General features: G+C 40.4%; 2 protein-coding genes across 21 annotated transcripts in view; one reads left to right on the top strand and one right to left on the bottom strand.

Annotated features, from left to right (window-relative positions):
• NKIRAS1 (NFKB inhibitor interacting Ras like 1) overlaps positions 1-25,760 on the top strand; it is a 108,784-nt gene that overhangs the window by 26,662 nt on the left and 56,362 nt on the right. For 3 of the 18 annotated variants that reach the window (XM_023260608.2, XM_023260606.2, XM_045037679.1), the window contains 2 exons: positions 4,504-4,745; positions 11,729-12,426. In XM_023260608.2, the coding sequence (XP_023116376.1) occupies positions 4,504-4,745; positions 11,729-11,971 (485 nt within the window). In that variant the 3' untranslated portion in view covers positions 11,972-12,426. Of the gene's footprint in view, positions 1-1,214; positions 1,367-4,503; positions 4,746-11,728; positions 12,427-15,131; positions 15,297-16,899; positions 17,631-18,552; positions 24,806-25,760 lie in introns of those variants that run through there. The other 15 variants (XR_006585558.1, XR_006585557.1, XR_006585555.1 and 12 more) reach the window with 15 other exon arrangements.
• UBE2E1 (ubiquitin conjugating enzyme E2 E1) overlaps positions 14,048-25,760 on the bottom strand; it is an 81,586-nt gene continuing 69,873 nt past the window's right edge. For all 3 annotated transcript variants that reach the window (XM_023260605.2, XM_023260604.2, XM_006936459.5), the window contains 3 exons: positions 17,476-17,608; positions 16,272-16,419; positions 14,048-14,841 (listed from right to left, as the gene is read on the bottom strand). In XM_023260605.2, coding sequence (XP_023116373.1) covers positions 14,744-14,841; positions 16,272-16,419; positions 17,476-17,608 — 379 coding nt within the window. In that variant the 3' untranslated portion in view covers positions 14,048-14,743. The remainder of the gene's footprint in view (positions 14,842-16,271; positions 16,420-17,475; positions 17,609-25,760) is intronic.

Here is a 25,760-nt window from a genome sequence, read left to right as displayed (position 1 = left end):
ATCTACCAAGTTAGAAGCCAAAAGGGATGTGGATAGTTTCCTTTCCTTTTCCAATTGTAATTCTTTTTCCAACTGCCTTATTTCCTTTCTGCCGCTAGCTAGGCATTGTTGGCCACCCCGAAGGACCCAGAGGAGTGGCCAACCCACCACAGCCACTGCTTGGTGGCCTTCCTTACCTCAGTGGGTCATGTGACTTTCTAATAGCTCTAATCCATTTGGCGTTTTCAGGGTGTCCCTGTACTCCTGCAATAGTCCACAGGCATCAAGCAAACCAATTATGCCTTCCCACGTCGATGTGGTTGCCCACCGCAGGGTTTCCCCCAACAAAAACTTCATTCCTTGCCCATTTTTCAGTCTCTGGGCTGCTCCTGGCTGGCTTGCCAATTGTTCTATGAAAGGGAAGTATATGCAAAATGATCTCCAAAGGCTAGCGGAGCCATAAGGCCGAAGAAAAAGGCTAAGTCCAGCTTGACAAAAAATGGTTTATTAAAGGGACTTCTGAAGAGTAGTCCCTCTTGGGTGGCTCTAAGACAAATAGATTTCTGCATCTCCACCTTCCATAAGACCTGCTTTTATAGTCCTAAAGGCTGAGGAGTACAGGCTGGGAGACCACCTGGGAAGAAATGTTTTGAGAATCATGTCTCCAGAGCAGATCCAGGTTGTTATGACCCAAGGGTGTACTTAGATATGAAGCCTGTGGCTCAGCAAAAAGAAAGAATGAGGTAGGGAGACTGCTCTAGAAGGCTTCAGATCACAGAATGGTCGTGGTAGATTTGTCCAAGATGGCATTAGTCTGGTTCACACAATAATGTAACAGAACTTTTATATGCCCTGGGGAATCCAAAAAATTAATGAGACTGACTTTATTGTGATACTCACTTTATTTTTTTCCCTTCAAATTTTTTTAATGTTTGTTTATTTTTGAGACAGCGCTAGCAGGGGAGGGGCAGAGAGAGAGGGAGACACATAATCTGAAACAGTCTCCAGGCTCTGAGCTGTCAGCACAGAGCCTGATGTGGGGCTCGAACCCACGAACCCCAAGATCATGACCTGAGCCGAAGTCGGACGTGTAACTGACTGAGCCACCCAGGTGCCCTTCCCTTCAAATTTTTATTTTAAGTTCATTTATTTATTTTGAGAGAGAGTTGGGGAGGGGCAGAGAGAGAGACTGAGAATCCCAAGCAGGCTCCATGGTGTCATCACAGAGCCCGATGCAGGGCAGAACTCCTGAAACTGTGACATCATTGACCTAAGCTGAAACCAAGACTGAGCTTAACCAACTGAGCCACCCAGGCACCACTGTGATACCAACTTTATTTATTGGTCTGGAATGGAACCACCAGTATTTCCAGGATATGTCTGTAATGTATGTATGTTTTATTGGTATAGGATGTTATCTACATGATTTTATTTATGGATATAGTTCATATTTAAATATGAAGATAGTTCCTCGGACCCTACCATACCTACCCTATAAGCCTTTCTACTATTCATTAACATACAAAGTATTAATCTTCCCTTAATTCCCTTATCAACAAATGATTCTTGAATACTCGCTGTGTACACAGAATGGTTCGTTTCTCTCAAGGATGTCCTAGGCTACTGGAAGAGACAAAACTTGCACAAATGGAGTGAAGGAAATTGCATTTTAAAAGGATCACTCAGGCCAGGGGTACTGGCTCATTCAGTAGAGCATTGGACTCTTGATTTCAGGGTTGGGAGTTCAAGGTTCATGTTGGGTGTGAAGCCTACTTAAAAATAAATAAATGATTAGGGCACCTGGATGGCCCAGTACATTGAGCATCCGACTTCAGCTCAGGTCATGATCTCATGGTTCATGAGTTTGAGCCTGCATTGGGCTCGTTGCTGTCAGCCTGTCAGTGCAGAGTCCGCTTCAGATCCTCTGTCCCCCTCTCTCTGCCCTTCCCCCACTTATGCATGTGCGCTCTTGCTCTCTCCCTCTCTCTCAAAAAATAAAACATTTAAAAAATGAATGAATGAATGAATGGATCACTCAGGCCAGAAGAGAACAGAAAGTAAGACATCAGTTATGAAATGAGTTAATTCATTCATTGAGCAAGCATTTACTAAGGGCTTTCTATAAGTCAATTTTGTTCGTCCTCAGAGCTATAAAGACAGATTAGCCCCAGTCCTGGCTTTCAAAGAGTTTACACTCTCTGAGCTTTTGAGGAGACAGATAAGGAAAGATTTAAGTATAAAATCACAAGGCCCAGCAGAAGCAGAAAGTTGGGAAGGGGATAATCAGGAAAAGGTCCACAGATTAGACATTTCAGTGAAGTCTAGGAAGGATACAAGGTCTTTTACCAGGTGTTTATTGAGCTTAGTAGTTCAGGTGAAGATAAACCAATGGGAATGAAGGAGGCAACGGATTAAGCAGGTGTTTAGGCAGAGAGTGGCTAATTTTTTTTTAATAACTTTCACCCACTTTCCTTGGTCAGTGAGAACTCTGAAGACTGCCCAGGTGGATAGGGATCAAGGGAAGAAAGCAAGGAGGAGGAACAGGTATGGGGAGGAAAGAGAAGTTTTGTTAGTTTGAAGTACTTGCATAACATTCACATATAAATGCCCACTCTGTATTTGGGAACTAAAGCCTGGTGCTCAGGCCTAGACTGGACATGTCAATTTTTGAGTCCCTTAAACAGACCCTGGAAATACTGGAAGTTTTACAGAAAAAAGGCAGCACAGTTACCCCAGGTCCAGTCTTTGGCTCTGATGGGGAAGAAAATGGAGCTACTTAGTTGTTCAAGCTACTTTTAAAATCAGCATTTAGGGGCACCTGGGTGGCTCAGTCAGTTAAGCAACTGACTTTGGCTTAGGTCATGATCTTGCAGTTCGTGAGTTCATGCTGATGGCTCATAGCCTGGAGCCTGCTTCGGATTCTGTGTCTCCCTCTCCCTGCTCATGCTTTGTCTCTCTCGCTCTCAAAAAGAAACATTAAAAAAAATTTTTTTTAAATAAATAAAATCATCATGTAAATTCTCCAATTTTGGTACTAAGTTCTTTGGTAACAGTTACTTTTTAAAAATATGTAATTGTGGGGGCACCTGGGTGGCTCAGTTGGTTAAGCATCCGACTTTGGCTCAGGTCATAATCTCGAGGTTTATGGGTTTGATCCCTGCGTCAGGCTCTGTGCTGACAGCTTGGAGCCTGGAGCCTGCTTCTGATTCTATGTCTCTTCTTTCTCTGCCCCTCCCCTGTTTGTGCTCTGTCTCCCTCTCAAAAATAAATAAACATTAAAAAGAAAAAAGTACATAATTGTGGGGCACCTGGGTGGTTCAGTCTGTTGAGCGTCCAACTCTTGATTTTGGCTCAGGTCATGATCCCAGGGTTGTGGAATTGAGCTCCATATCAGGCTCCATACTGAGTGTGGAACCTGCCTGGGGTTCGTTTCTCTCTCTCTCTCTCTCTCTCTCCCTCTCCCTCTCCCTCTCCCTCTCCCTCCCCACCCCCCTCCCCACATTCTCTTTCTCTAAAATAAATAAAAGTTAAAAATAAATATATAGGAATGCTAGCTGGTGCAGCCACTCTGGAAAACAGTATGGAGGTTCCTCAAAAAACTAAAAATAGAACTACCCTACGACCCAGCAATTGCACTACGAGGTATTTATCCAAGGGATACAGGTGTGCTGTTTTGAAGGGACACATGCACCCCCATGTTTATAGCAGCACTATCAGCAATAGCCACAGTATGGAAAGAGCCCATATGTCCATCGATGGATGAATGGATAAAGAAGGTGTGGTATATATATACATGGAGTATTACTTGGCAATCAAAAAGAATGAAATGTTGCCATTTGCAGCTACGTGGATGGAACTGGAGGGTATTATGCTAAGTGAAATTAGAGAAAGACAAAAGGCATATGACTTCACTGATAGGAGGACTTTAAGAGACAAAACAGATGGACATAAGGGAAGGGAAACAAAAATAATGTAAGAACAGGGAGGGGAACAAAACAGAAGAGACTCATAAATAGGAGAACAAACAGGGTTACTGGAGGGGGTGTGGGAGGGGGGATGGGCTAAATGGGTAAGAGACACTAAGGAATCTGATCCTGAAATCATTGTCACACTATATGCTAACTAATTTGGATGTAAATTTAAAAAAAAAAAATTAAAAAAATAAATTTAAATTTAAATTAAAAAAATTAAAATATAGAATAATGTCATTGCCAAATTTTTATTTCTACTTATATTTCTATACAGAAGAAATATTTTTTAATACCTCTTTGTCCATTCAGTATAACAACTACCTTTTACTTTTAAAGAAGTTAGTAAATGGAAATATGATTCTTACATATAGTAAATAGGGAAACTTCTAGAAAGCCAACTAATAAAAGTATAAAAAAATACCCAACAATTGGTACTGAGTTATCCAAAAAGAATAATTTTTTCTTTATTGAGGTATATTGGATTTCATGTTTTGTTAATTTCAGGTATACAGTATAATGGTTCAATAAAAGAGTAATTTCTTTTTAATCCTAGGAATGGAAGATTGTGAAACGATGGAAGATGTATATATGGCTTCAGTGGAAACGGATCGGGGAGTAAAGGAACAGTTACATCTTTATGATACCAGAGGCTTACAGGAAGGTGTGGAGCTACCAAAGCATTATTTTTCATTTGCTGATGGCTTTGTTCTTGTGTACAGTGTGAATAACCTTGAATCCTTTCAAAGAGTGGAGCTTCTGAAGAAAGAAATTGATAAGTTTAAAGACAAAAAAGAGGTAAGTAGTTTTGTTAAAAATGTTAACTATGAATTGCAGTACTATTTAAATTGTAGCTTGGACATTTGGGCAGTTAAAATATTCTAATAGCATAAAATTGTATTCATAGTATCTGTAATCGTCATAATATTTTTTCTTAGCCCAGAAAATACAGGATTAAATGAGTTCATTCAGGACCTGCATTTGACTTTCTGCTTTTGCATGTTACTGTGTGCAGGCTGAATTTTAGTGACACTATATCTCAAGTACTACATAGTTCACTTCATATTGTTTGGAATCACTGTTTCCTAGGGCTCTCTTTGTCTCATTGGCTAAATAGGATTCTTGTTTTCTGCCTTACAAAAAGAAAAAAAAAACACTAAAGCAAAACAAAACAAAAAAAAAAGGAAGAAGAAAGAAATGGAAAAAAAAAAAGATTGGATTCTACTCATTTACCGTTTAGAATAAGATCCTTACCAAGGTCTGGCTTACGTGTATCCTTTTCATCTTTATCATTTTGTTCCTGTTACTGCACTCCGGGACACTGGTCTACTTTTTGTTTTTTTCAACATGATGATTTTGTTTCTCTGTTAAGTCCTTGTTAATCAGTTGCTGGTTCCCCTCCCTGGAACTCTTATCTGCAGGTAGATTTTTCTCCATATCTTCACTTAGCTGACTCTTTATCATCTAAGGAACCATATAATGTTAGCAGCACTGGCTAGATGTTCTTAACCTAGAAATTTTAAGAAATAATAGAGATCCAGGGCATCTGGGTGGCTTAGTCAGCTGAGCATCCAACTTCAGCTCAGGTCATGATTGTGGTCCTTGAGTTCGAGCCCCATGTCAAGCTCTGTGCTGACAACTCAGAGCCTAGAGCCTCCTTCAGATTCTGTGTGTCCCTCTCTCTCTCTGCCTCTCCCCCGTTTGTGCTCTCTCTCTCAAAAATAAATACACATTAAAAGAAATTGAAAACAAAAAAGCCCCAAAATTATAGAGATCCCTGACACAGTTCCCCTAATGCTAATGTTGTATAAAACTAGTTAGCATTTATTTATTTATTTAATTTTAATTTCATTTATTTATGTTTTAAAATTTACATCCAAATTAGTTAGCATATAGTGCAACAGTGATTTCAGGAGTAGATTCCTTAGTGCCCCTTACCCATTTAGCCCATCCCCCCTCCCACACCCCCTCCAGTAACCCTGTTTGTTCTCCTATTTATGAGTCTCTTCTGTTTTGTTCCCCTCCCTGTTCTTATATTATTTTTTGTTTCCCTTCCCTTATGTTCATCTGTTTTGTCTCTTAAAGTCCTCATATGAGTGAAGTCATACGATTTTTGTCTTTCTCTGACTATTTGCACTTAGCATAATACCCTCCAGTTCCATCCACGTAGTTGCGAATGGCAAGATTTCATTCTTTTTGATTGCTGAGTAATACTCCATTGTATATGTATATACCACACCTTTATCCATTCATCCGTCGACGGACATATGGGCTCTTTCCATACTGTGGCTATTGCTGATAGTGCTGCTATAAACATGGGGGTGCATGTGTCCCTTCGAAACAGCACACCTGTATCCCTTGGATAAATACCTCGTAGTGCAATTGCTGGGTCGTAGGGTTGTTCTACTTTTAGTTTTTTGAGGAACCACCATACTATTTTCCAGAGTGGCTGCACCAGCTTGCATTCCCAAAAACTAGTTACCGTTTATGCAGTCAAGATACAGAACATTTGCATCACTGCAAGGATCCCTCCTGTTATCCTTTTTTGCCACACCCACTTTCTTCCCATCCCCACCCCCTCTTAATCCCTGACTAATCTGTTTTCCATTTCTATAACCTTGTCATTTTAAGAGTGTTAACATAGATGGAATGATATGTACGTAACTTTTTGGTATCAGCCTTTTTCACTCAGCATAGTTCTCTTGGAGGGTCGTCCAAGTTATTGCATGTGTCAGTAAGTAGTTCATTCCTTCTTATTGCTGAGTGATGTTCCAGGGTGTTTATGTACCAAAGTTTGTTTAACCATTCACTTGTTGAAGGACATCTGGGTTGATATTTTATTGTTTGGAATACTTACTTGCTTTGTGAATAGATCATAATCACTAGGTTCAGTTTTCAAAAGACATAGAGGCATCTAATGAATGCTGTCCTCACACCTGTTTCCCATTTTTCCCATCTAAACAGATAAATTGTTACTTTTTTTTCTGCCGTATCCTTCATATTCTCCTCCCTGCCCTCCGAAAGTTGAAAGAGTGGCTCAATGTGCACTCCTATTTGATACTTGAATCTTGGCTCTGCTTCTCAACTTACTGCCTCAGTTTCCTTAACCATAAAATAGGGATAATAATAGTACCTTTCTCAGATGGTTGTTAGGGAGCTTTAAGAAACACATACAGGGGCACCTGCGTGGTACAGTCGGTTAAAGATCTGACTCTTGGTTTCAGCTCAGGGTCTTGTGAGTTTGAGCCCCCTGCCTTTTGGGCTCTGGCTTGGCCTCTGCGCTGGCTGACAGTGTGAGCCTGCCTGGGATTCTCTGTCTTCCTCTCTCTCTGCCCCTCCCCCACTGGCACTACCTCTGTCTCAAATAAATAAACTTAAAACAAAAGACATTCATTCAGTGAATGCTTATTGAACAACTACTGTGTGCCTGGCATTGTTTTAGGTAAGGCACAGGGAATACAATAGGCAGCAAAACAGAGTTCCTGTTCCCATAAAACTTCTGATTTGGGAGTGGGAGAAAGACAGTGAGCGGGATGCAAGGGTACTATTTTCTGTAAGGTGATCTTTTCTTTTTCTTTCTTTTTTTAATGTTTCATTGTTTATTTTTGAGAGAGAGAGAAACAGACTGTGAGCGGGGGAGGGACAGAGAGAGAGAGGGGGAGACACAAATCTGAAGCAGGCTCCAGGCTCTGAGCTGTCAGCACAGAGCCTCATGCAGGGCTTAAACTCACAGACCATGAGAGCAGACCTGAGCTGAAGTCAGATGCTTAACCCACTGAGCCACCCAGGTGCCCCTCAACGTTTCTTTATATAAATACAAGTAAATAGGAATAGACATATAATCCTCTCCCCGACCTTCTTACACCAAAGATAGCATAATGTTCTGCACCTTGCATTTTTCATGTAATGTATCTTGGAGTCCTTTCCATCTCAGCACTCAAGATTCCTTTTTTTTTTTTTTTAAACTGATGGATACTCATTGTGTGATAGATCATACTTATTTAACCAGTTCGAAATTGGTGGACACCTGGGGCTATTTTATAATCATTTGCTATTATGAACTATGGTACAGTGAACAATGTCTCACGTTTATTAGTTTGTACGCTTTAGGGTATAGTCGTAAGATCAGCTGAAATGGAGCTCTTGAATCAAAAGATACATTGCTAAATGACTTTCCATATCAATGGTAAGAAAATTCCGGTTTTGCAGTCTTGACAACAGTGTGTGCTTGTGGATCCTGTGAATCTTCTGGGTGAGAGGCACTGGGTGGCTCAGTCAGTTAAGCATCTAACTCTTGATTTCAGCTCAAGTCATGATCTCACAGTTCATGAGTTTAAGCCCTGTGCCACTGACAGTGCAGATCCTGCTTGGGATATTTGCTCTCTCTTTCTCTCTCTCAAAATAAATAAACTTAAAAAAAAAAAAACTTCTGGGTGAAGATGGTACTTTATTTCATTTTCCTTAATATGAATAAGGAAGGCTAAGCATCTTTTGACTTGTTTTAAAATATTCACTTTGGCTGCTGTGGTGACAGTAGACGACATAGGGGACAAGGTGAGAAGCAAGTTTTGTGAAATGTAATTGTTCTGGAGCACTTAAAACAGTTACCGGTTGGAGAGTTGAGAAGAAACCAACAAAGGAATCTAAGAAGTGGCCAGTGAGATAGAAAAACCAAGAGATATGATGTCTCAGAAGGCAAGGGAAAGTCAGCACTTTAAAAAGTACGGAGGGTTGCCTGGGTGTCTCAGTTAAGTGTCCAACTCTTGATCTCGGCTCAGGTCATGAACTCATCGTCAGGAGTTCAGGCCGCTTCAGGCTCTGCACTGACAGCGCAGAGCCTGCTTGGGACTCTGCTTGTGATTCTGTCTCCGTCTCTCTGCCCCTCCCCAGTTCACGCTCTCCCTCTCTCAAAATAAGTAGTAAACAAAATAAATAAAACAAAAAGTAGGGAGTGATCAAACCATGTCATGGTGCAGATAGGTCAGAAAAGCTGAAGACACAGAAGTGGCCAGGCTTTAGTTAACTTGGGACGTCTTAACAGTTACAGCAAAACAGATGAAGTTTGATTGGACTGGATATAAGAACTGGACACAGCAAAGATAGCTCTTTGAGAATTTTTAGTCAAGGGTAAATATCTTGTCCTATAAAGGGGAACACAGGAGCTGGAGAAGGATGTGTAAAAGAGGGCTTTTTCCCCCCTCCCCAGATGAGAGCTAGTGTTCATATGCCAATGGAATGCTTCAATAGAGAGGAGAAAATGGATGATATAGGAGAGGGGGTTAATTGCTGTAGTGACATCTTGTCCAGGGTAAAGAGGATGGAGTCTAGATGGTAGGTTATTAGATGTGTTGGTGGATGCAAGTGAAAGTTCCTTTAATTGCTTCTGTCTTCTTACTGAAATAGTATACACATCAGCTGAGAGTAAGGTGTGGGAAGGCAGAGATGTTGGAGGTTGGAGAAGAGAGCCAAGGTAGGAGCTGTTGTCTAGTTGCAGAATATATGGATGGAATATTAATATATTTACTAGAGAACACCAGCTCACTTAAAGTCAGTGGTTATGAATTGGGACCAGTCAGCAGAGCTGCTTTTTCTCTCCATGTGGTATAGGCACAGTTCAGTTAAGAGTTACATTTAGGGGCATCTGGGTGGCTCAGTCGGTTGAGCATCCGACTTCGGCTCAGGTCATGATCTCATGGCTTGTGAGTTTGAGCCCCGTGTCGGGCTCTGTGCTGACAGCTCAGAGCCTGGAGCCTGTTTTGGATTCTGTGTCTCCCCCTCTCTCTGCCCCTCCCCTGCTCATGCTCTCCCTTTTTCTCTGCCCCTCCCCTTCTCTGTTTCTCTCAAAAATAAATAAAACATTAAAAAAAAAAAACTTAAAAAAAGTTACATTTAGGATGGGGGTTGGTGACCAAGAGAATACGATGGGATGATGATGTAAGCTGGGCCGGGAACTGAGGACAGGAGAAGGGTTGAAGAACAGTGATAAAGGTAGGAGAGCCAGTGGACTGTAGATCCTTCTGGTGTTTAGGATTGTTGCAGTTAGGGTGTAAGGCACGAACTAGAAAGGTAGAGTGGGATTGGGATTCCTGGAATTAAAGACCACGAAGGGGAGTGATTATAATGGCAAGAGCTAGGATGTGTAGAGGAGTGGATGGCCGTCAGGAGGATGGTTAGGCTATTTGGAGAAGTCAAGGAATGGAGAGAGAAGGCTACTGGAAGGGTCATCCATGTGGCTAGTGAGTCACTAGGAATTACGATAAAAGTAGTGTGGGAGTGACAGTGGGCCAGTTCTGTAATGAGTAGCAACAAGGTGGGGGTGGGAAACAGGCAGTCGATAGTACAGACTAGTAACACCAGCCTTCACTTTCAGGGTTCTTCGGGAAGGACTTTATTGGAGACAGCAGTGAGGGATAAGGAGGATACCCTTTACATCCCCTGTGCCCCCCATGGTGGTGAGAGTACTGTTTCAAGTAGGCAGGGTGACGGGAACATTGAAAGCAGAGATGGGAATGGAGGAAGGAGGCTTCGTTAAAATCCGGGGCGACATGCAACAGTTTCTACAACTGGACAGGAGAGGGAGATGGGAGGTCAGACTAGGAGATACATGTGAAGATGAAAATCTGGGTGATGAAGAATGACAGGAGGGCCTGAAGGGACAGATCCTGTTGAGAAATGGAAGAGTAGGAGACTTGCCCAAACCCCCAAGCTCTAGGTCCTGCTGTTCCATCCTACCAGGAAGGCATAGTCTAACTGGAGCGCAGGGAGCCCACTCAGCTTTGAGGCAGAAACACAGCAGTGGCTTAAATGTCCTAGTTCAAAGCTGTTCCTTAGAGGTACCTTCTCTAACAATTCTTACTGCTCCTCTTCTACCTTTCATTATCTTGTTTTATTGTCTTTACAGTCAAGGGTCTGAAAATTGGGTATCATCTCCCTTCCCCTCCCCACTGTGCTTTGACTGCCTTGCGACTGCTGTGTACTGGTGGTCTGAAATTGCATGGTGTGCATTAAGCATTTAAAGCTTAAGTGCATGATTGATTGCCTTACATTTAGTGTAAAATGCTCCCATTGGTCCATATATTCAACAGATTATTTAGTGCTTGCATCAGGCACTTGTCGAAGATCAGGAATATGAACAGAATAACAGTTCCTGTTCTCATGGAATTTAGGTTCTAGGGGTGAACTCTCACAGCTCCAAGAGTCCATAGTTTTTAAAACATGTAATGCTGATTTCCTAAACAGCAGGTATAACCACTGAAATGCAGACACATTTCAAATTATTACCTGTATTTTTTAAATTTATTTTTAATGTTTACTTTTGAGAGAGGGAGAGAGACAACATGGGTGAGGGGCAGAGAGAGAGGTCAGAGGGTCCGAAGTGGGCTCTACATGGACAGCAGAGAGCCTGATGAGGGGCTTGAACTCACCAACTGTGAGATCATGACCTGAGCTGAAGTCAGACACTCAACGGACTGATCCACCGAGGTGCCCCTGGATTTTAGATAGTAATATCCCCAAGCCTAGCTTCCATTCATACCTGACTTGAGTAACTTTCACCCACTGTTCCTTTAAGATGTTTCGTAGTTGGCAGGCTGTAGAGCATCTGCATTTTTAACCAAAATGCATTAAGGCAGAGTGAGGTTAATACCCAACTAACTTGATGATTCAAGTCACATCTGAGGATGTTTTGAAGAAGCATTCTGTTCAGTGGGAGTTTTCTTGATTTCTCTCTTTTGTCTGGCAACACATGTTGGCAAAGTGTAATCTTAATATTTTCCTTTCAGGTAGCGATTGTTGTGTTAGGAAACAAAATCGACCTTTCTGAGCAGAGACAAGTAGATGCTGAGGTGGCACAGCAATGGGCAAGAAGTGAGAAAGTGCGACTGTGGGAGGTAACGGTTACGGATCGGAAAACTCTGATTGAACCATTCACTCTGTTAGCCAGCAAACTTTCCCAGCCCCAGAGCAAATCGAGCTTTCCTTTGCCTGGGAGGAAAAACAAAGGGAACTCTAGCTCTGAAAACTAAAAATCAATAATGCTACAATTGTTGGATAGTGATTGCCTTTAAGTGTTTGTGAACATACTTAAAATAGGCCATTTATCTACCTTTGGCTCTTAGGCAACCTTTAAGGAATTAATTTAATGCACTTTAGGTTATAATTAAATCATTTGGACTAAGTTTATTGTCTGATAGGAAATATTTGCATTGTCATTGCTTGAAACTTGTCCCTGAAATTAGCACCTTTGTATTTATATTTCTGTTGCACTTGTCAAAACAGTAGAAAAATAAAGTTTGGGTAGTATGCAGATAGGAGTAGCTCCGCTACCCCTAACTTGTTTCAGAAGCCATTTTTCTGTGTAACTTTATGCACACTTCTTAGCTCAAACAGAACTTTGTTTTTAAGGTCATTAATCTTCTAATGTCTAGAAATATAAAATGACATTTTTAGATCAAACAGTAAACTTGGGTGTTAAACTAAATCTTATCTTGTGGAGACTTTGCTAAATGGAACAAAACCTAGCTGTGATTTAGCTCTGTTCAAACTATATGTTTAGCATGACTTGAGGTAGGGGGTGGTGTAAGTATGTTTAAAGTGTTTGCTCTTTCTTTAGAAAACTGCTAATAAGCACTTAAGGACACTCAAGCTTCCATTTTCCACAAGTAATGCTGTCCCTTCTGCAGTCATGCCCTGGATACTTAGTCATGTGGAATAGAATGTATCATAAAAATATTGGACGGCAGGTAGTCTTCTGGTTAGATAGCTGAATGTGTGCTGTGTTATTCTTTGAAAATTCTGGCAATATCTGAGCATTGGGACTAACTGTATTTTGCAAGTTGGCAATATTGTAACTAATTTTAAAAGTAGGAAGCAAGCTATTGTTTTGACTGGGAAAGCAGCTATCTGATTTCAATGTAAAATATGAGGGGCACCTGAGTGGTTCAGTGGGTTGAGGGTCCAACTCTTAATTTTGGCTCAGGTCATGATGTCATGGTTTTTGAGTTCAAGCCCTGCGTGGGGTTCCACCCTGGCAGCGCAGAGCCTGCTTGGAATTCCCTTTCCTTCTCTTTCTGCCCCTCCCATGCTCCCTTGTTCTTCTCTCTAAGTAAACTTAAAAAACAAAAACAAAAACAAAAACGAAGTAAAATATGAAATAAGCTGTTCAGCATTAACACATCTAGTAAACTGTAACTTAAAAAAAAAAAAAATAAACTCTATCCCCACTGTGGGGCTTGAACTCACAAGCCGAAGACCCCAAGATCAAGTCTCATGCTCTACTGACAGCCAGCCAGATACCCATGAACTGTAACTTCTTAAGTGGAATACTTCTAAGGCTGGGCTCAGTGAATTTAAAGTCAGTTGGTTCATTTCTGTGAGTTCAAGCCAAGAACTGCATATAAAAGATACAAAACTTGTAAATCAGCTAGTGTTGCTACTACTTAGTTAAAATTCCTTATCACAAATTTTTTTTTTGCCAAAAAATTATTCAGATAATGGTTTAGTCATTGCCTGTTTTCTTTCCCAGTAAGGCTGATTTTCTCGCTTTTTTCCTATGTACTTTTACATAGATGGATACTTTTACAATGACTTAAAAATAGCATTTCTCTGCAGTAGATGCAGAGAAACAACTGCTGGATGTATGTACACTTCGGTACCAAACTGCCCTCTAAGGGAGCCGCATTAAGTTAGCCATGAGGATCCATCTTCAAAAGATGGGGGGTTCAATTAACCTTTTCTAAAACACCACCCCCCTTCCCCCCTGCCCACGCAAAAATCTACCTCGCAAGGCTGACAGCATACCAATGCTAACCTAGGTCCTTGGTAATGATGCAGTCTGCGTTCCTTGTAGGTTGTTTAGTAGCAAAGCTCTTGAATATGCGTGAGGTGCCTGAGTAGCTCAGTTGGTCAAGCGTCCGACTCTTGATCTTGGCTCAAATCGTGATCTCACAGTCCTTGAGATCAAGCACCACTTTGGGTGCTGCTCTGACAACATGGAGCCTGCTTGGGATTCTCTCTCCCACCCCTACCCCTCTTCGAGATAAACAAACTTAAAAGTCTGCAAACCACAGACAGACAAGATAAAGTAAATGAATACAGCAGTGTTAGGTGGTGGTTTTAATATTGTTTATTAGCACAGTAACAAATGCAGACTTAAGCAGTCCACAACATATAACCAATCCACTGAGCAACTCCTATTCCACACCTTACAGTTAACAGCTTAAGGTATTTTACTACAGGTTTTCACAAGTCGTGATTCAAACCTCTCATCTTGTCACAATAAAGTAGATTGGTATATAAAATAAAATACATAACTACTCATTTCCTATATGGTGTCTTATAGCCACATATCCATTTTATATATATGAGATGACAGTCTCTAAAAACTGTTAAATATCGATGTTCCCTCCCAAGAAGGAAAAACAAATTCCAATTTTTTTGAACAAAAAATGTGTAGTCTTGGAAGGACTTTACATAAATGGCCATGTGTATAACCTGTACAAAATTAAGCTATTTTAAATTTACAGACTACAAGCAACTGAACCCAAATGTCTATTCTCTGTACTACATTTCAGCTAATATTGCAGGACTAATGACAGTTTTAGAAGTTGCTATTACCAATTCTGTCTACTGTAGCAAGATACCTTAAGTTACAACAAAATCTTAGGAAATAAGACTGAATAATATCTGTTATAGAAATACCCTACTCTTTACCAACTCCCACCCTCCCCCACCCCTTCAAAATCATAAGCAGCTCTCTCTGTGACAGACAAATAATGTAAGAATTGTGAAGACCCAACTTATGTAGCGTATCTCTTGGTCCACTGTCTGGCCATTCTGTCATGTTCTGCTCTGTTGGTCATATACTGAGTGGCAATACTTCCCACCAAAGGGTCAGCTGGAAGAAAAGAATGTAGATTACTTTGGAGAAAGGGAAAGAAAGTTTTAAAATTTAGCAAATAAATTAGTGACAGCTTGGAAACAAATACACAGTTTTGAAATGCCACTCCATCATCCTGGGTACTTCTTCTAAAAGCCGTTATTGGGGGGTGGAGCGGGGGGAGGGGACTTCTTAACAAAACAGAATGCTCAGGCTTTTAGTACCAGTGTGGCTTTACCGTTAGTTCATTGTATTTTTCTCCCAACAACCACCACCTAATTGGAAGTGCTTTTGCTCTTATGTGTTAGGGGAAGGTCAATAAAAACTGGAAAGTTCAAGGCTAAGACGAACATCCAGCTGTGTTCACACGACTATTCCTTCAGGGCAATACTGTGGTCCTCTGGGCTGTTGCAGTGTAACACTAGTTACCCGGAAAAAACCAGGGTGCCAGGTCACAACCTGGACCTCAACAAGTAAGTGTAATGTTGCTCTGAAACCTAAATAGAATCTTTAATAATAAAAGGAAATTAAGCCCCTCCCCCCACCCACCCACCCAAATCAGTCTGATAAGAATTAAGCAAAGTATCACTTTCAAAATTGAACACCAGCTATGGAGCAAGTGAACTCAGTGAACCAAAAGGCACAGGAGAGGTCAGGCAGGTGACTCAACATTTAAAAGTATGTAGTTTAAGAGAACTGTATGAAAAATGTGAAAACCAAGGGCAAACTTATATAAATCTTAATTTTAAAATGCCTCATTCCTACAGCATAGAAGGGTTGCCTTTTTCCACTATTAGACTGAACTTTTTTTTTAAAAAAATTTTTTAACGTTTATTTATTATTGAGAGACAAGGAGACGCACAGAGTGTGAGCAGGGGAGGGGACAGAGAGAGGGAGAGACACAGAATCCAAAGCAGGCTCCAGGCTCTGAGCTGTAAGCACAGAACCTGACACAGGGCTCGAACTCACAAACTGTGAGATCATGACCTGAGCTGAAGTCGGTGGCCCAACCAACTGAACCACCCAGGCGCCCCTAGACTGAACTTCTCTTGATTAAAACTTTCTTTGAAAAAACAAATCAGGGGCGCCTGAGTGAACCACCCAGGCGCCCCTAGACTGAACTTCTCTTGATTAAAACTTTGAGAAAACAAATCAGGGGCGCCTGAGTGGCTCAGCAGGTTAAGCTTTTGATTTTGGCTTGGGCTCTAACAGTTTGTGAGTTCGAGCCCCGCATGGGGTTATATGCTGACAGCCTACTTTGGATTCAGTGTCTCCCTCTCTCTCTGCCCCTCCCCTGCTCATGCTGTCTCTCTCAAAAATAAACAAACATTAAACATTTTTTGAAAAAAGATCAGTTTTTGTCCCTTGAAAGCTCTTTAAACTTTATCAAAAACAAGTATTTTTCAGGTGAGGAAGAAAAACAATAAAAAAATCATTATTAACCTTACCAGGATTACAGTCTGTAAGAAGGGAGCAGATAGAAAGAAGAACTTTAGAAATGGTTAGTGCTGGACTCCAATTATCTTTTAATATGTCCAAGCAAATAACTCCTTGGCTGTTAATATTACAGTGATAGATTCTTGTCCGAAATGTGACCTAAAAAATAAAACCGTGTTAAAATTTAAACAGCAAAGAATGAAAATTTTTACTAAATTACTTTTTCAGTTGAGTGGCCCTAATTAAAAATATTTTAAAGAAACAGACATTTAGTTTTTAAAAAGATGAATAAAGAGTTTAATAAATCTAAGATTAGAGTGTTCATTGATACAATCACAGTCAGGTCAAAAGTTAATCAACAAAAAGGTAATTTCAATATTTTTCAAATTCATCTTTAGCAGTTTCAGTGTTTCAAATATTTTCTTTCCTAACTTTTCAAGTTTGAAATAGCTGTTTGCTGACCTCTTGTGTTAGCTGGTAGTACTACATGGCCTCAAAGTAAGCTTTGTATATAATAAATTCAAACCGAGGGACAACATAGTGGGAACATAAACAAAATTCTTAGCTGTAAAGGCTGTTAAGAAAACTGAAGATGAGATTTGCTTCTGCTTTTTCTGACTTTTACATTATATCCTGCAGATAGCCTGTCTACCTAGGTCACAGAATTCACTATAATGGAGTCTCAACAGGTGAGGAGCCAGAATTGGGCAAGGATCACAGCAGTAGACAAATCAACACAAGCCATGGGAGCCTGGATTGCTTTTTTTTGGTTTCCTAATTCCAAAGTAAAAATTATCATTTAGTAAATGAGAATCATAGATTATAGAGTGTCACGGGAGATAGGATCCTAGATGAGAAAACTGAAGCCTGGAGATTAAGAATGTGACGAGACCAAAAAAGGACGAGAAACATGGATACTTTGACAGTAACTTCTTTTCTGTTGAGTGGAAAACGGGATTAATTCTGAGTTGCTATGTCACTATAAACAGCAGGATTTTAAGCACCATCAAAACAAAGCACATACTTCTAGAAATGGTCTCTGCCAAGTGGCGAAGCTGCCCCCCACCCCTGCAGTGTTTTGTGTCCATCCTAATGTACTTAGAGATTCATTAAGATACAACAGAAATCTCTTTTGTGATTAAAACTCAATTTTAAACACTTCAATAGTTTCTCATGGGAATATGTAAATCTGAATATAAATCAGGAAATTCTTACCTTTGGAGGCTTGAAGGGGTATTCAGGTGTAAAAGTGATATCAAGGAAGAATACACCCCCCTCATACACGGATCCTGGAGGTCCTAGAATGGTTGATCTCCATTCATAGATGTTATCGCCTTTGGGACCAGCACTGTGAAATAATACATCAAAAGGTAAGCAGATAGTATGGCACCATCCAAATTTTAGAGGATATTTAAGGAAAAAAGATGACCTCTTCTCTTCCTTTTTGTTTTAATGTGTGGATTCCCTCCACCAAACAGAAGTGTCTTTCAGAGAGTCTGATTCTGGACTGCAACAAACCCATCAGCCTTAGGTCAAGTAAATGGAATGATAAAGAATGTTTAAACCATTCTAAGCCTACTTAGGCTGTGGATAAACAAGAAATTCCTCAATTCTCAACCCTCTCCTCAATACATCATAAAAAATGTAAATGATACTTTAAAAAGAAACACTTTTCAGCACACAGAATTAAATTAGTGAAATATTAGTTGTTTTTGTTCATAGCTAGTAATTTCTGATGACCATTTTAAGCGCAAAGTTTCATTTCTGACCCACTGACGGGGGTTCTTGTTCCTTGCTCTATTTCCATAATCTTACCCTAAAAGGAGTCCGATGGATTGCAGTACTTTTTACATTATAAACCATGTTGAGTGGGAGGAGCACAAGAATGACAATGTATCCAATGACAAGTTACTCAATTTGCATTTCAATATGTAAAATTCTATAATCAGGTTCTCTAAATATTACAGTTGAGATGTTAATTTATCGCTTTCCCCATATTTACTTATACCATAAAATGGTAAAGCATGCAACAGGAACCCTGGAGAAGACTAAACAAGTATGGATCCCTAACCTCTAGGTCCTCAACCAGGGGACTTGGTGGGTCTAGTGAAGGATCTGAGCATCCACTGGAAGGACGAAGCATTGCTGCCTAATAAACACCTTAGGTACTTACTTGAAAGCTGTTACTGGAGGCATTCATGTAACTTTTTGTCATAAGCATTTTATTAACCATAGAATGAAACAAAAATTACAGGGGCCTGCAAGTCCTTTGCCTTTTTTTTTCCCTTCCAGGTTCTCACTTGAAAAGTTAGGCCTGCTGGTCTGGAAGGTGGGTAGAGAGACCTACAGTAGAGAGAGTGGTTTACAACTCTCAGAGGGCCACTGTGAAGGAGAACTGGGAGCAAGAGAATGCGTGAGACACGTGTACAGGGAAAGGTCTGTTCCAGCACCCCACCCTTTTCTCTATAAAATGACTAACTAGCTTTACCCTCAGGTCAGTATATTCTTTTATCAACCTTGTGTCCCCACCCTTATAAGATACTATTTAGTTCCACAATAAGAAATAGGACTTCAGTTTCTAACACTGGTTGAACTGCCCTTGAGAATGGCACGTGATTTAATTAATCAATTTAAGTAATTAGAAAGTATGGGAGATGGAGTTGAAATTAAGATGAGATGGAAACAAAAAATACAAGTCCCTGTCTGAACACGTTGCAACATAACTGTGATTAGAATCTTGGCATGAGGCTGAGACTGAGAAGGTGAAAGGAGACCATGCCTTTCAGATTGTTAGAAAATTAATGTTCATTTGTAACAAAAACACTTTTCAAAATAAATGTATAATACACAGAACTCTTATATGAGGCAAAAAGAAAAAAAAATTCTGCCCTTGATTCAGTCTTTTTTCCTTCTAGTCAAAATAAATAGAGCTGTTGCAAACATTTTGAGGAATATAATCGGGGTGCCTGGCTGGCTCAGTCGGTAGAACTCACGACCCTTGATCTCAGGGTTGTGAGTTCAAGCTCCATATTGGGTATAGAGCTTACTTTAAAAAAAGAAAAATAGTCATTTCTACTCTTGACACAGTATTTTCTTATTTCTGTAATGGTTTCTGACGTCAGACACATTCACGTTAGTGGCAGGGATTGTCATGAATCATGACACTCTTGTGACAGTACAGGTGCCTGCTGACTGATGGGCACCATACCCCTTGAGTAAGTAACTCAATGACAAGGACTCTCATCTCCACCGGCCTTTCCCTTGAACCTTGAAACCCATGTTCCCTCTAGTGACCATGGGACAAGGCAGCTACAGATCATAGTTCTTGTGCCTTATAAAGACTAAATTGGTAATTTAACAGAATTTGAACAGCATAAAATGGAATCAATACAAGCCATTTAACCTTAAAAAATAAACCCAATTAGAAAAAAATGTCATTAGAGCAGTCTTATGTATAATTTGATGTGCTCTCTGGACTGACTTAAGACAATCACATAAGCTAATGTTTAAGCTTCATTTTTTTTTTCTTTGATGTGTATTTATTTTGAGAGAGAGAGTGGGGAAGGGGCAAGGACAGAACCCCAAGCAGACTCCACACCGAAGGCAAAGCCTAATGGCGGGGCTCAATCTCAAGACCGTGAAATTATGACCTGACCTGAAATCAAGAGTCAGACGCTTAACTGAGCCACCCAAGCTCCCCTTGTTTTGTTTTAAAATCATGTTTTTTAAGTCCTCCCCCATTCCCATCCTCAATACTAACGTACTATATAGACTACTGCTCTTCCATTTCAACAGCAACTGAAGATGCATTTCAATTTTTAAAGAACATCCTGGAAGCAAGGTGAAATTATAATCAGTGCTTTTAAAGATTATATTTCTATCTGATCAGTTTTTCACATTATTATTGGGAGAGATGACCCTTGTTTACAAACACAGAAGCCATAATTCAGGTCTTATTTTAGGCTTAATTCTAAAAACCTTGGTTATCTGCTCTCATATCCTAGGGGAAACGTTGAGAGTAAGAGGTTGGGAAGATGAAAAGATAAGAAGTACACTACAAACATTTGAATAGCAACAGCATGAAGTAAGTGAAAATGGGACAAGTTAGCAAACGTGCCAGCAGATTTCAAAAAAAGTAGGAACTCATGATGAATTCAGTTAGAAGCTCATTCTACCCACCTAAAAATCCCAAGTAATCTCTGATAGTTTCCCACGGTACAATGACTAATGCTTCCTAAAAATAAAGCACTGGCAAATACAGTTGATTGGCTAGTCCACGTCTTGTCTTTGTAGAAGCTTCACAATAAAGCAAACCGGTTGCTTATAGAAGGTGTATTAATAGCCTAAAATCCCCGCAATTCACACATTATAATTGTAGCCTTAGAGCAGTTCTCAATAGAGGATGATTTTGTCCCCCAGGGAGACATTTGGCAATGTCTGGAGATCTTTTTAGATGTCACAACTCGGAGGGAGTGTGCTACTGGTACCTAGGGGGTCGAGGCCAGGAGTGCTGCTAAGTAAACATTACCCAAAGTACCAGACAGCCTTCTATACCAAAGAATTCCCTCAACCCCAAAATGTCATTAATTCCAAGGATGAGAATTCTGCCTTAGAGAAATTGGCTCAAGGTTGGTTGAGCTAGTAAAGGTAAGAGAGCTTCACAGTTTGAATCCCTGTTGTCAGACTCTATCTAGTGCCAATCCTCTTATCTTTCTTTGACTGCTCTGTGCCTGGTACAGAAAAAACATTCAATATACAGGGTTATTGTTATTAAAAGTTACATTTGCATATGCCCTAACTGTTCTATACTCTTGTTACTCAAAGTATGGTCCCTGGACAGAATAAAAATAACATCAGCATCCTCTGGAAGTTTGTTAGAAAAGTAGACTTAGACTCTCCCCCACACCTAATACATCAGAATTTGCAAAGCTAACTACAGAAGACATTAAGTGGCAGATGAATACCAACTCTACCTTTTAAACTTCTAGATTTAAATTACCATTTACATTATCTACCTCTCTCCTTCACTGCCTATAATTCTTTGCAGTAAGATACAAGTATCAACCCTGGTAATGCTCAGTTGTGTTAAGACTATAAAAACAATAACCAGAGAACTTTTAGGAAATGCTTATAGGAAGAGATCCACAATCAAATCTATATTCCCTACAACATACTATTCAAAATCCATTCTTAATTTATTCTGCTAATAAATTCAAAGAGAGTATGAGAAAATAGTATGAATACTGCAATCTACCTGAAGGAATCCTCCTCTCCCACAATCATCACCCAACAGACACACTCTCCAGGGAACGAAAGCTGTCTTCGCCATGACATCTACATAGCACATAGAGAGGACATTTTATAAAAAGTAAAAAGCTTCTTGTCCTCCCATCCCTTCAGAAAACGGTAGCCATCTGTCACCTAGAAGTGAGTAGCAGGAGCAACTTGAAAAATCAGAAAACCTCAGTAAGGTGACTAACAGATTAGTTACATGGCTTGGTGAAGTGACATGGCTACTGAAAAGTGAGTCAGCCACTCTAATAACAAAGAGAGGCCTCCTCCCAAGGTGGTACTGCTAGGGAGGTACCATTCAGGTCACCATTCTGTGGAAAGGACTTACAGTTCAAGGGCCGACCTAAAGGACTCCCCAAAACAGCTGGTGCCTACATAAGAATTCACATCAGTGGTATCCAGTGTATCTAAACAGTTACTTTGGAACAGAGTGGGCCCAAATTAGGGGGTGACATTTCCCTACAAATGGGAGGAAAACTGGCTCAGACACTCTAGACCTAAAACAACATGATCCGTGTTCACAAACAGTGGCATTCCCACAAAGTCCCCCCAAATCGTATTATAACAACATTAAGGAAATGGTGTGTGCTGTCTTCCTCCAGAAGAAAGGGGATATACCTTCAAAGGGATTTGATGCAACTTTTCAAGAAACACAAGGCTGATTTTCGGCCTATGGAAGACCTAGAGTGCATTTTTGAAATGTGTTCCAAACCAGAAAGAACACAGTTGTAGGTATTTTACACAAACTGCTACAGCCATGTGGATATATCATCTCTCTTAGATCAGATTTTAAGTCTCTAGAGAACAGTAATTTTCTACACATACTATATGGGACTATTTATTTTTTAAATTTGTTTTTAATGTTTATTTTTGAGACAATGCGAGAGACAGAGTGCAATCAGTGGAGAAGGAGGCAGAAGGAGACACACAGAATCTGAAGCGGGCTCTGGGCTCTGAGCAGTCAGCCCAGAGCCTGACATGGGGCTCGAACTCACAAACCGTGAGATCATGACCCGAGCCAACGTCAGATGCTTAACCGACTGAGCCACTCAGGCGCCCCAGTAATTAACATTATTTAATTAGCTGGCCAAAATATGTACCACTGTTTAGAATTACACAACAGTGTTTCCAATTAGGTAAAATAACAAAACACAACAAAAGCTCTTACTCAGCTAGCCGTTCAATTGTAGTTTTACCTTATATGTTGTTGCTTTAGAAAATAATCCAGCCTTCTGGAAATCTACAATCCAATCTTTAAAAAAAAAATTAGATGTGCACAGAGTAAGGACACAATTTTAAAATGAAAACTACTTTCAAGAGACAACAATGGGGATAGTGAAACAGCAGGCCTAGAAAACTGGACATCAATGGGTCCTTACTAGTAAGGAGGGATGGCTGAGTAATGAGAGTGTTTGGTAACTAAGCTAAGAATCCCACTTTAACTTCTGGACTATTGATATACAAGATATACAAGTGGGGGGTAAGGTACCAAGCAAGTGAAATGCAAACTAGTCAAATGTCAAGGGCCTAAAAGAAACAGGGGCAGGGAAGGGTAGAGAAAGGCCCATAGAAATGATTAGAGAGAATTAACTAAGAGATCGGTATCTCTTTTGTCTCAAAAATTATTTTTCCTATATTGGGTTATATAGAAGCTACACAAGCTTAAGAACAATTCCTTTTTTTTTTTTTTTTTTAAAGTAGGCTTCACACCCAGCACGGAGCCCAATATGAGGCTTGAACTCATGACCCTGGAATTAAGACCTGAGCTGAGATCAAGAGTTGGATGCTTAACTGACTGAGCCACCCAGGCATCCCCTAAGAACAATTCTAATTTGCTCTTTCCCCAGAGAAGTTAGAAAAACAGGGTCGGAATAGAGTCAAGTGTAAGGCTACGGCGATTACTCCTCTACTGCCGCTAAAATAATCCAGAGCAGGTTATCTGCCTTAGAGTCAAGCGGTAGAGTCCTGATTTTTTAGCACAATGCTTATATTAGTGAATATAAAACTGGTATCTAAATGAGTAAATAGAAATCAATTATTAGTGTCTGGTTCTTACACTAATCAGTTCACAGGGCCTACAAAGCACAACCAACTCTTCTATTGGAATGATCGTTGGTTGTACTGTGGTAAGTGAGTAATGGGGGAAAACAGAATCTCTTGTGTAGACTTTTGGAGGGAATATGGTACAGGTGGTAACACTTAAACACTGCACACATTTAGTGCTGATTCTCAAAAGCAACAGTGTCCCAAGGAAAGCTATTTAAGGGATACCAAAATTCTCAAAAATGAATTTATCAGGTTTTAACTCAATTCTAAGATGATTCTAGAACATGTCTTTGACCATGAAATGACCATCGAAGGTTTCCTAGTCACTCACACTCACCTGCACAGCCTCCATACTGCAACTGCTACCAATCTCAGACTGCAGGTGAGGCAAGCAGAGGGTGGTGTGTGTGGTTAGGCAGAAAGGTGAGAAGTGACAAATGTAAATGCACAAGAAACAGAGGTTCAACATCTTGCCACAGAGCAGAGAAAGCTGCTTGCACTACCCTGCTGCGGTGATTTTTGGGGTCATTTAATATGTGGTACGAATTCCCTATTTTGTTATTTGATAAAGCTTTTATTTAATACAAAAAATTAAGGTTTTTTTACTGCCCCATTTTGCTCCTAAAAACATTCCAATTTGGATGTTACATGGTTAACCTGTTTATGAGGGCATCTCAGAACACCTTCCTGCACTGCCCAATCAGCTTGGAACCTCCCTGCCAATCTCTCAATTCTAGCAATTTTACAGATTCTTCGTCCTCAAGCTGCATCGTCCTTCCAGGGATTTGAGTAGACACCCCAAGCAAGGGTCTCTCGTCCTAGGTTCAGCTCCCTACAACTTCCCTCAGTACGGAACTCACATGGATTTGGAGGATAAAGACGTTTTGTGCTAGAGCTGGTATTCACATCCAGGAAAGGTGAGATCAGCAGTTCTAAGACCCTTTCAGCAAGCCCATAGGTCAAAACTATTTTCATAATTCTAAACAGTACTTGCCTTCTTAACTCTTTCTCTCACATTTGTACTGTGAAGTTTTCTTGAGACTATATGAGATATGAGAGCAGATAATGCAGAAGCAGATAAGAAAATCCAGCTGTCTTAAGTCAGACATTAGAGCAATCTGCAAATATGTGAAATAGTGCCACTCTTCTAAGTGTTTTAGTTTTGGAAAACAAGCTATTTTCATTAAAAAATATGTTAACATGCTTATTTTTTTTTAAGTTTCTTTATTTTGAGAGAGCCAGTGAGTGCCGTGTGCAAGGGGCAGGGAGGGAGGGAGGGAGGGAGGGAGGGAGGATGAATGAATGAATGAATGAATGAATGAATGAATGAATGAATGAATATCCCAAGCAGGCTTGGTGCTGTTTGTGCAGAGCCTGATGCTGGAACCCACTAAGTGTGAGATCATGACCTGAGCCAAAATCAAGAGTTGGAGGCTTAATCGACTGAACCACCCAGGCGCCCTTGTTTTTGTTATTTTAAAATGAAATATATATATTTTAGAGAGAGCCTGCTAGCGGGGGAGAGGGGCGGGGTGGGGAGAGAGAATCCCAAGCAGGCTCCACGCTCAGTGCATAGCCCGATGTGGGGCTCAATCCCACGACCCTGAATCATGACCAGAGTCAAAATCGAGTCGGACGCTCGACCAACTGAGCCACCCAGGTGCCCCAAATTATAAATCTTTTTAATGTTTCAGCTTTCATTTTGAATACAGTAAAAATCCATAATAATTAACAGTATCAACAAAAGCTCTTAGGCGCCCATCATTTTTAAGAGTACACGATGGGGTCCTGAAACAAAAAAGGTTTGCGAATGGCTGGGCAGGTTATTTTATAACAATATTAGCATAACTAGCCAACGATTTTAAAAAGTGTTCTACTCTTATTCCCATCAGATATTAAAAAACAAAACAAAGTTTTAAACAGGAACTAGAAGCTATTCATCACCCTGTCCCCCCAAGTCCCCACACCTTGGAAACCCTAAATACCATGTAAGAAGTCGGACTACCCTGAAGACTACCTATACAGGACAGACCATGTGGAAAGACTAAATGAAAAGTGAGAGATGAATGGGAAGCCCCAGGTATTCTAGCCCTTAGTCATTTAAGTCTTCTCCACCCAAGGTACCAGAAATGTGAGTAAAGAAGCTTTCAGATAATTCCAGG

This window comes from Felis catus, chromosome C2 (genome assembly GCF_018350175.1).
Source record: "Felis catus isolate Fca126 chromosome C2, F.catus_Fca126_mat1.0, whole genome shotgun sequence".
In the NCBI taxonomy this organism is placed as follows: Eukaryota; Metazoa; Chordata; class Mammalia; order Carnivora; family Felidae; genus Felis; species Felis catus.
This window is presented reverse-complemented; position numbering and strand designations above follow the sequence as displayed.